General features: G+C 37.6%; 1 protein-coding gene across 3 annotated transcripts in view; it reads right to left on the bottom strand.

The window, feature by feature from the left end:
• Nucleotides 1-410: 410 nt before the first annotated feature.
• Nucleotides 411-11415, bottom strand: part of DLG5 (discs large MAGUK scaffold protein 5) — a 112659-nt gene continuing 101654 nt past the window's right edge. For all 3 annotated transcript variants that reach the window (XM_054205910.1, XM_054205909.1, XM_054205908.1), the window contains 7 exons: nt 11090-11260; nt 8620-8816; nt 7745-7888; nt 7424-7551; nt 6513-6622; nt 4657-4766; nt 411-2305 (listed from right to left, as the gene is read on the bottom strand). In XM_054205910.1, coding sequence (XP_054061885.1) covers nt 2202-2305; nt 4657-4766; nt 6513-6622; nt 7424-7551; nt 7745-7888; nt 8620-8816; nt 11090-11260 — 964 coding nt within the window. In that variant the 3' untranslated portion in view covers nt 411-2201. The remainder of the gene's footprint in view (nt 2306-4656; nt 4767-6512; nt 6623-7423; nt 7552-7744; nt 7889-8619; nt 8817-11089; nt 11261-11415) is intronic.

Raw genomic sequence — 11415 nt, 5'->3', positions numbered from 1 at the left:
AAGGCTGGTCTGTCTAAAGTGTAAAAACCGAGGCACAGAATTCTACAATGTGCCTTTAAGATAATGTTTCATGTTTTTGCCTATTAGGTTTTCCCTGATTTCCGGTGACGCTCTCTTGAAAATAACAGTGATAGACTCGTTCTCCCGTTAACGCCTCCATCCAATCAAGTGCATTTCTTCTTGAAATCCGTAACACCACTGGGCCAGAATGTTAAAAATATGTTAATACAAAACAACATTTCACTTCCCGTATCCTGCAGTTGTTGAATGTCTTTGGCATTTACGTATCTAAGACTGGGAAACTTGTTCCTCTCAGGGTGGGCATTTGAACCTACATACGCCAATCTTAGAAAATAAAACCTTATATGAGGACTCAACTAGAGTCACAGAGAACATTAGCTATACGCACCTTTTACACACAAGTCAAGTTACAGAAATTGACCTTTATTTAGTAATCAGTTTCTTTAACTTTTTTTTTTTTTTGATACAAAGTGACATTTTCATTTTAGTACAGAAAATCCATGTCAGAACAGTACCTGTCTGTTTCAATTGTACCACTGGAGTCTACTCTGACCTCAAACTTTAAAAACAAACAAACAAAAAAAGAGATAAACAAAAAACAACTGCTGTCCCTCACCATGAGAAGTACTTTGACTAGTAATTCACCCATATCATTTCCTATTTTTTAATTTATATATATACAGTATTATAATAGTACAGTATAATACTATATAAAATACTATATATATATTTTAAATGTATTCTAGTTCAAAATACTCTATATAGTATATAACTATATAAATACTATACCGAGTATTTTGAACTATAAATAGTATCTGTAAAACAGAATTTAAATTTAGGACCAGATCTTTCTTTGAAGAACTGTGCAAGAAGAATCCCTTTTTTTTTTTTTTTTTTTTTAATTAAAAAAGCTACAAACAGAAGCAAAACTACAGCCCGCAGTGTAAAACTAGAAACCCTAATGAAATGTTAGGAACAGTGACCGAGAAGCAGTTCTACTCAAATGACATTTTAAAAACAATTAAAATACAGTACCCAAGAAACATGGCACAAGAGACAGAAGAGACAGGTACAAAACCTGTGTTAGGAACACAGAGTCAGAAGTGCAAAAAAACAAAAAGGGAACTGATACAATGGAGTTTGGTACAATAGGTAAATAAGTATTGCAACCAAAACTAAACGATCACTTATTTTTGACAAGGAAAACACTAACAATTTAGTACCTTTCTAAAGGCTTTTAATCAAAGCCCTAAAACTGTGGCTGCTCTTAAATAAAAACAACCTATGTGAATGCTACACACTGAAGTACAAAGCTTAAGAATTACCCTGCAAAATTGCACCGACATAAGCTTTCCATATTTACAGTATCTAAAAGTGACAGAACACAGCATGCTAGGCCTAGCTTATGACTCTTCCCCACCGGTACTTAATCCAGGCCCAACAATTAAAAATTATTATTTCTCAACACACATTAAGCTTGGATTGTTCAGATATATTATGACGTTTAAATATTAGATTCATGCATAAAACAAGAAACGATATCTTTGACAGACAAGTGTTGACAGGATACAAACAGTGGTCTGCCCTGTAGAGGAGTGTACTTCCTTCTGAGCTTACTCCCAAGACGTACCGATTCGATCCCACGATATTACCTGGTTGTCAAGTCAACAATGTGCTTCACAATGGTCAAAATTGCAACTAGGAGTCACACTGCGCATAAACCATTTGCTCATATTCAGAAATTTCACTCCGTTTTGGAGAGTCACCTCATTAAGTGAAAGGACACAGAGTTAAAAAAACAAAATAAAAACAAAACGAAACAAGACATTCAAGTAAACAGCGACAACCAAATACTTTGAAAAAGTGTTTGTAAACTTGTCATTCTACAGGGTTTTGCAGCATTGTTAAGTTCATTATTCATGGACAAGTACACGCAGGTCGCAGCCCCTCATGCCAACCTGTCACGTGTACACGTACGACGTAAGAGACAAGATCGCTGAAGTGATCTACCCCTTCCCACGTGCCTCGTCAGGTCCTTGCGTGTTCAGTGTTATCATTCCCCTTTGCGAAACAGAAATCACTTACAGATATCTTTATAAAGACAGAAATGGACAGAGTCTGTTGGATAGAAAGTTAGTTGGTTATTTCCATCTGCAAAGGAGTTTCACAGCGAAATAAATCTACAGCGGGCCAGCGGGGATCCACAGGACTTTGTTTTGTTCTTGATCGACAGTTGTCATAATCTGAGTGCAAATGCTTGAAAGGGCTCCTCCCTGGACAATGCCTGGAGAAAAAGACACAAACCCCCACGAATGAGACTGGAACAAAGAGTCATGACTAATTACAAAGAGGAAACTTCTACATTTTTCTGCAAAGTGTTTAATCAACAGATCAGAATTAATCTACCCCATTCAATATTTGCCAGATGCATGACTCTATTAAAACAAGAAAAAGAACAGAGCAAAGAGGTCAAGTGTTCAATATACAGTTTCTTCTGCTAGCTCTTCAAACAGCCCAGGGAAGTTGCAGAACTGATGGCTATAATCAACTAAGACAACTGTTTTGTTAGAGGCCTCCATGTACTATTTTCAGAAGCATCAGGTGGCAAAGTTTAAGTCTAAAGATGGTCAGAACCTGCTATAATAAACCTCTGTTCAGCACGTGGTGTTAAGAGTTTTATATTTACATGGTAATATACATAGAGACTACAGCTGTAGCAACTAGACACTATTTACAAATATTAGAAGTAAATTATGAGGCAGCTCGCAGATCACTGAGCTAAATAAAACAGCGGCGGTTGCCACTCCGATTCTTACTGTTAACTACATCCAATGAAAAAAAGGCCAACAGCAAGCAACTGCCTGAAAATCAATTCAAAAGATAAATGAACACCTTGCATTCTACCCTCGCTAAACACAACAGTCATAAAAAGTAAAATGCCAACACTGACACAGGAGAGGAGAACGTATTCGCTTTAAGACTTAAAAAGTGAGGAACTTCATGACTTGAGAAATATGTCAGCAAAGCCTCCGGCCTCAGCTACCACTAACACTGGAAAAACATGGAAAGTCTTATAAGGGTTAAGGTATAATTTCCATTTTTGAAAAGAGAGAATTTGATCTCACGTAAAATATCACTTGACTCTGCAGTATATACAATTCATGATCTCGGGTGAGTTTGGATACAGAACACGGTAACCAACAAGGTCCGTGAAAGGTGACAAATGGCAGTGAGGGAGTGATTCAGATTATACACTGTGTTCACAACTTGGTACAAGAAACAAAGCCAACCTGAAAGAGTCATTAGCCAAAAAACCTATTTCATGAAATAGTCACAGAGCTCAGGTCTGCCATATAGCTTCATGAGGAACCTATCACGTCCAACACGCCTATCTACAGGCGTATTTTACACATAGCGTTATAATTTCAAGAAGTTTAAATGTCAATGAAGTTTGAACAGCAATCCTCTCTGACTACCAGCATCTGGCAATGTTGATGACAGCTGGAGTCCGCTGTACTTGGCACTAACAGAGGGAGGTCCGTCTCACAGGGCATGTGAGAAGATACACATAGTGCTCTCTTGGACTGAGTGCTGCTTTCACTATCAGGGTGAAATTAAAATGCAACAAATAACTTAAGGAGCAGAAGATAACACACGGTGATGCAACCTGGCCACGTGCATGTCAAGTTCTGTGAAGGTTTAGTATGTACCATTTCAATTAACCATGTATGGCTATTACACGCCAGGTAACTGATTTTGTTGAGACTGTGCAGCTTCTTCTCAGGGTGCACTAAGACAGCTCTATACTAAATACATCCCCCTTCCCTCCCCTGCACTTGGCAGGTATGCCTCAAAATATTTCTGCAAGAATCCCATTGTTCTGGGGATGAAAAGTTGGGGTTTGGATGGTTTAGTGGTATTCTGGGGGGGTTTGTTTTGTTTTTTTCTTTTTAAGTTTTGTTGCCATTCATATCCAGTTGGCTAAAATTTTGTCCCCTCAAGAATGGATGTGGAATCACAGAAATATACTTGGAAATACGCAGAGACAGTCTTGAAACTAATGTAAAAATACAGTATTAACTACAATCCAAGATTCATATAATATACTTTATGATGTTAAAAAGGCCTCTAAAGTTGAATTTCATGATTCCAAATTACAAAGCATGCTTAAGAAACCTTTGACAATTTTGTTCCTTTGTGAAAGATTTAAAGTATGTCTCACAAATCATTCATTAATTTACACTACAGGTTTTTGATGTTGTTTGGGTTTGGTTTGTTTTATTTTTACAATTACAAAACAACTTATATTCCTTACAGGGTACAAAAATGACAACACTGTGTCAAATTATCTTGACCATACTTCCAATACTACTGGCTTATAATTAAACGTTTTCAGAATTTATTTAGGTCATAAGACTCACCACATGCTGAAAACAAAAACATGTAAAAGCAAGGGACAGATAGTACTTATTATCTTGAGATTTCCTCACCCAGTAAAATAAACCACCAGAGCATGAGTCTGCCAAAAGGGAAGGCAGAATGAAAAAAACAGTGCTTTTTGAAGGAACATACATTACAGTGTAAATGGATTAAATCATCACTGTGTTCCTACTGAAATGTTTATTAAATACTAACCTGTAAAGTACTTGCTATACTCTTGTTCTATTTTTTGAGCTGTCTCAAACTGTTCTTTGGAATGTTTTTGTGTAACTTTGTCCCTCAGGAAGATTGGGTCTTTTTGCTCTCTGAAAAAAAAAGAAAAAAAATTATATAAGAGTAATTTTTTTTTTAATGGCCTTGAAATTGTTACCTCGAGTTGGGTGCAAGTGAAAGGCTAATTAATTTGCAAGCATAACTCTGTGCATTGAGTGCCATCTACTGTGTTTCAGCAGTACCAGCTTAGTCATCAGGATTATTTCAGTGCTAACAAATTTATTTGCTATTAGACCAAGCCAGTATTCCTTTAAAGTCTCAGAGACTGGGAGGGGGTTGAGGGAGAAAGAATATAATTTTTTCCAGTTCATATGAATTGGATCGTCATCTCATATACACTCCAGTACTCCCTACACAAAACTGGGCTCAAGTAGTGGTCATTTAAGAGCTTGAAGTATCAAGCATTGAGTAAAACTTGAGTATTATAGAGACATAATATAATAGAGATACATTTTTGAGATTACTGTTTTTCTATTATACAAGCTGTTGGAAATAAAATAAGAAAAAAATAGAGAGAAATACAAGCGGTGAGAAATAAATTTTAGTTCTTATCAAGGCTTGTAACACTCTCCTCCAAATCTGACTTGGGGTCCCAAGCAAGGGATTCTGTTTAAAAGGAAGCAGAATTTATAATCAACTAATAAGGTCATATAGATAGACACTAAACCAAAATAAGCATAGTTTCTTATAGCATTGAGAAAAGCAGCACAATTTTATTTTATAAATAAAAAGCTTCACTTCTGAATTAACCTATCACTGCTGCGTAGCAGTTCAGAGAATGGCAACAGAACCTGTGCTATATCAAAAAGGCTGTTTGGAAAAACCTTTGATGCTCATAACAGGTAGAGACAATGCACTACTGCATCTTATTTTGATGACTGATAGAAATCCTTGCTTGTCTAGTTCAATCGCTGTCACTTTCCAAAAAAAGGAAACAGCTGTAATGGTCACCATTCCATTTCCAAAGGGGATCAAGACAAGACAGTTCCATTTATCATCCAAGTGCATGATCCTACAGTGGTAATGAAATACAGCACATTGTGTTACGTCTTGCTTCTACTTGAAAGGGGTAGTACTTATACTTTTTCTTAAATAGACAGTCATCAAACTTACCTACAGATCAAGAACATAAGAAGTCTTCAACTTTTAAAATGAAGATACCACAAGCGTAAGATCTCTCAACAAAACTGTTTCTTAATACCTTTGTTGGGAGATTATGTCACTTCTTGCCAAATCGATCTATCAAAATGCGTAAATTTGAGCTATATTTGAGCAGGAAATTCCCAATTACTGAAAGCGCAAGGCCCGACAAGACCAGAGTATATACACTCCATGGCAAAAAGGGACTTCCCTTGCTGTTTTCACTGGAGAATGAACCTCACTGGGAAAGCAGAGGTTACGAATCAATTGGCACTGCATCCACACACTTGCCCCACGGAGAAGATGAATAGCTCTTTGTCACAGTCACCACTTAATCCTCAGTGGATCTCACCCATACCTGTCTTAAGGTTTAATACAAAGGTGAGCAGGGAAGATCCGAGTGCGTCCTGGAGTACATATAGTTTAATCTACACTGTTTGATTTCTTTGAAAGATTCACTTAATTGTCATGCAACCAAAATGAAGTTAAGACCATTTACCTCACAGCGGTTTTTATGAGGATTAATTTCCCCATTTTAAAGAGATTTAAGATGACTAGGATGAAAGAAACAATAACGGTAACGTGCTTTTTTTTAAGCTAAAATCAACATCCCTGAACTATACCCCTCACAGACTTACTTGATTTGTTTAGCATTTTTGTAGCGAATAAAAATTACAATAGGGTAGATATGAACACTGTGGAGCCGTTCGATGGCATGAGGAGCGATGTCAAGCAGACAATGACAATCCTAAGATCAAATGTAAATGCAAAACACTCATTCAGTTAAAGAGCACAAGCACACGTGCAAATCCCACATTTCTTCCCCTACTTAAATCATAGCAACCCAACAGAATTTTGTACACACTTAGAATTTTGGGGCTACTGAGTGATTTGTAGCCACAGGTTTTATAACAAAAGACAGAAGATGAAAGACTGCAAGAAATTCCATTCATAGTACCAAAAGTATGAATTGATAGAAATAAAAGTATTTGAATAACAACTGAAATGAAGACTCAAATTGAAATATTTGCAATATATTTTTCCCAAATTTAAATATTCATATTCATTTTCTCTTTCATAAGTCATAAGCAAACACAAGTGTTAAATTAACGAGACTTTCTGTGGGTTTGACAGAAAACTGTAAGCAATGTACAGATTTCAATTAGCATCTGTCTCCAGGATTATTATGATGTTTATATTCTTTACCACTGCATTAAATGGAATCGTTAAAAAACCTAAATCCTCGTTGGGCGGGATAGGGGGTGGAATCTATGGAGTCTAAGAAAATAATTTCTTACTTTATTTAATAATACTGTAAAAGAATATGGACATGCCTAGTTTCTACAAAGATGTGTTTGCATAAAATAATCTTTTAAAAGTTACATGCCAAAGTGAGGCAACTTATTTTACTCTGTAGCCTGGGGAACAATTCTCTGAATCCCTTAAAGGAGGACAATGCTAACATAATTTCCACCCCACACCCCCCCCAACATAGTATGACCATATATTGCAAATGGTACAAAGAACTACAGCATTAAAAGTGACTCACCTTTTCTGTTATCTCTTTTATTGAAGCTACGGTTGTCACATCAAAATGTCCACTCCTCCGTTTATAATCGATAAACAGACAATCCTTCACGCCCCGTTCAATGGCTTGTTGGGAAGCTTTCATAACCTCTGTTTCATAGAGCCAGAAGAGATCCCCTTTCATTACTATTCCTTAGGGATAGCACACGACTAACAAAACAATGTCTGCAAATTCAGATTCTTGGGGTTTTTTCCATGTTTGTGCTACCATTTAGTTCACTTATATAGATGTTACTCTCACATATTCTAAGCAAGAAGAAATAGGTTATATTTGCATACTTACCAAGAGGACACCTGCAAAATTTTCCAGGGGATTCTTTCACCAACATGTCTTTCACAGCATCAAGTAAAGGTCCTAGAATAAGGACAGGCCTAGGAGAGGTACAGTCCACTTTCTGTACACGCTGATATGCCAGACTTGCAGAATCTATACACATGGAAGATATATTTATAAAAGTATAAATTATTTTCCTGGCATTCCTCAGATAAGCAGAAGCACCCTAACAGAAATCATGAAAAAAAACTCCCTTGCAAGAGGTAAGGCCCTTGACAAGAACAAAAAATGCTCACTAGCCATTATTACAACTTTCTCCACTTGACAGCTTAAAATAGACATTTTTTCTAATTAAACCTGGTGCTTCTCCCTCCCACTCTCACCTAAATTTTAAACCAAATCATTCCTATTTTTGTAAACAAGACACAATATTTGGTTTCTCCGACTTGGTTTGTTGAGCTCTTCCAAGAAGTAATCATTGTAACCAACGAGATTTTTGTAGTGGAATGAAGAAATGGAAGTGTAGACTTTCGAGTGGTGCCCAGGATGCCTGTCTAGACTAAGCGAGCTGGACAGAAATTAAATAGTTGAAAGGAAGATCAAAACCATGCCTCAAAAAAGCAATCTTCCTCTGCAAATGAAATATTAATACTAATAGGTCTAGGAATAAGCTACCAAAAAAAAAATTAATTTCAAACACTCTGGCTTGTTATTTAATACCAAAAAAATTGCTATTAAAAGTAACGTATGTGATGGGACACATGATCACCATTTGTATTCAGACCAACCAGAAAGCAACATTACTCATCGTGTCATGCTGCAGCTGTTTAAAAATGAAAGAGAAGGAAAGGCAACCCCCTCCCAGGTATAACAAAGGTACTTGCCATCCAAGAAAGGAATTGAGTCTGTACTGATTGTATCCAGAGCCAGTAAATCCTTTCCATCTTTGGAACCACTTCGCTTGTGTTTATGCTTTCTTCTGAAGAATGACCTCCGTGCTGCTGCTGATAATGTCTTAGATGAACTGTTTTCATCTTTAGCCTCAGACATGCTGTGTCTCCTATAGAATTCCTGATCCATCCTATAATGAAACAGACAAAATGGTTGGTATTTAAACCTATCTTTTTAAATTTGTTCAACAAACAATATCACCGCTGCTTCAGGAACGCACTGGAAACGCTCATCTCAAGCCTTAGCCTGCGTATCTTCACCACCAATAATTAATCAGAAACAAATGTTAATATAAATGAAATAATAAGCATCTGAAAACCTCACACTACCATAATTTCCTCAAGATTCTTATAATATTGTCATGGTTTTCACTGGGATAGACTTGACTTTCTTACTAACAAGCTGGTATAGTGCTATGTTTTGGATTTGGGATAAGAATGGTGTTGATAGCACCCTGGTGGTTTTGGTTGTTGCTGAGCACTCAAGGCCTTTGCTACTCCTCACACCTCCCTGCCAGCAAGCAGGTTGGGAGAGCACAAAAGCTGGGAGGAGACACAGCCGAGACAGCTGACCCCAACCAACCAAAAGGATATTCCATACCATATGATGTCATGCTCAGTATATATAAAGCTGGGGCAAGAAGGAGTAAAGGGGTGATGGCGTTTTGTCTTCCCAAATAACCATTACATGTGACGGAGCCCTCCTTTTCTGGAGATGGCTGAACACCTGCTGGCCAATGGGAAGCATTGAATGAATTCCTTGTTTTGCTTTACTTATTAAACTGTCGCTATCTCAACCTATGACTTTTCTCACTTTTACTCTCCTGATTCTCTCCTCCATCCCACCAGGCTGAGAGTGAGTGAGTGGCTGCGTGGTGCTTAGCTGCCAGCTAGGGTTAAACCACAGTAGTCCTTTTTGGCACCCAGTGTGGGGCACGACAGGTTGAGATAACGACAAACCTGATTAGAGCACGTTAGAACAAAATTGTCATGTCATGTCATGTGCATTCATTGTATTGGGTTGATAGTCACAATATTGTTTCTCTCGGGGTTGTGTTTTGTAATACCTTACCTGCTGCACGTGCTCCCTGTTGTGCTGCTTATCACCCCTGGGCAATGGGTCAAGATTACCCTTTTGCTGTGCTTTGTAGTGCGGGTTTATGATATGATGAAATCGTGTGTGCTGTGGCTGTATTTGTTCATGATTAAGAGCGATGAACACGGTGAAACGGCAGTGGAGGTTTCATCTCCTTACTTCGGGAGCCGTCTAGCGGCAACTTTCAGTAATTACACTTTTTACCTTTTCTCCTCGAAGACCTAATCTGCAGAGGAGACACTTTCTTTCACCTCCCTCTCCTCCTTCCAGGCTAATTACAATGGCGTTCGAGAATTCTGAATACCCTTGGGATGCTCGAACCAGCGTGCTTTTATTGCCAGGTGCTTTGTTGCTTCTGAATACGTTTCAGGTCTTGCTTAGGGTTAAACCACAACAAATATAAATAGCAGCAAGGCACCGAGGGGGACCACTCGGGCAAGCAGGGCAAAATTCTCCAAGGCAGAAGCAGCAGCACGCACCTACTTGCCAGTAAAGTCAACCTCACACAGAGTGAAGATCCCATTCTTTCTATGAAGCTGCATGTTACATTCATCCTTACAATTAACTTATCAGCAATCCAAAACAACAGTTTTATTTTATATGAGCACAAATATTTTGGCCACATGTAAAATGTAGGTGGTTTTACTATCCATCTCCCAGTAACAACACTCAATGATGTGTACGGGTCTGTATGTGTATATTGTACTTCTATACATTCCATGTAGTACCATTGTCCCACTGTCACGATGAATTTTGAGTTATGACATGGAGAGAAAACTATTAGAAGAAAAGGAAACCAGAAAACCAGGAATCTTAAAATGAAAAAAATATTTTAATCACTGAGTGATAACTAATGTGATTTCAGTAACAATGTAAAAATTTTAGTTCCTGCATACTCCTCTTAACTGCTCTATCAACATTGCGAGACTGTGGCGGATACACAGTCTTATAACAACATTGCTGTTCACAGATAACTAAAACCACTGATGCTTCCCAAGAACCACTGTGATAACCTTGGATTCAAGGATATTTTTGCTGTGGTTATTCTCACTTTTGTTATTGAATTATCTATCACAAACTGGTCTATGTATTATTTCCATTTCTAGTTTACTACTTAGAGGCATTAAAAACAACTTGATAGAGTAACATATTTAATTCAATGTTATTAAAATATGCCACCCCTAAAATGACACGTCTAAGAATTAGAATCTCCTGGAAAGAATAGAAGCAAACAAGTCTTTTATACCACATCTCACTTGTCAGACTTCTAAAGACTGAAAGATAAATACTGTAACTGAGGTCACTCACATATATTTGCTTGGAATCTGTCCTCTTTCCAGCTTCTGAGCATTCTCGTCTAGCTGCCAAGCCATCCAGCAACCAAAGTTTCCCTGTGGCAGAGTGTCATCAACATACAAAATGTCATCCTTCTTAAAGCTTAAATCCTGTTCCACCTCTGCCAGACGGTCATAAAGTGCTCTGGAAAGGAAGACATAAATAGGCTCTGCAACCGATCTCCATCAACTCAAGGGAAAGACATGCATACTTATTTTGAAAAAAGTTAATAAATTAGAGGAACACACTACATTTCAAGAGCGCACACAATTTTACAGCAAAGCATGAAGACTTACTAT

Source organism: Rissa tridactyla, chromosome 6 (assembly GCF_028500815.1).
Source record: "Rissa tridactyla isolate bRisTri1 chromosome 6, bRisTri1.patW.cur.20221130, whole genome shotgun sequence".
Taxonomy (NCBI): Eukaryota; Metazoa; Chordata; class Aves; order Charadriiformes; family Laridae; genus Rissa; species Rissa tridactyla.
This window is presented reverse-complemented; position numbering and strand designations above follow the sequence as displayed.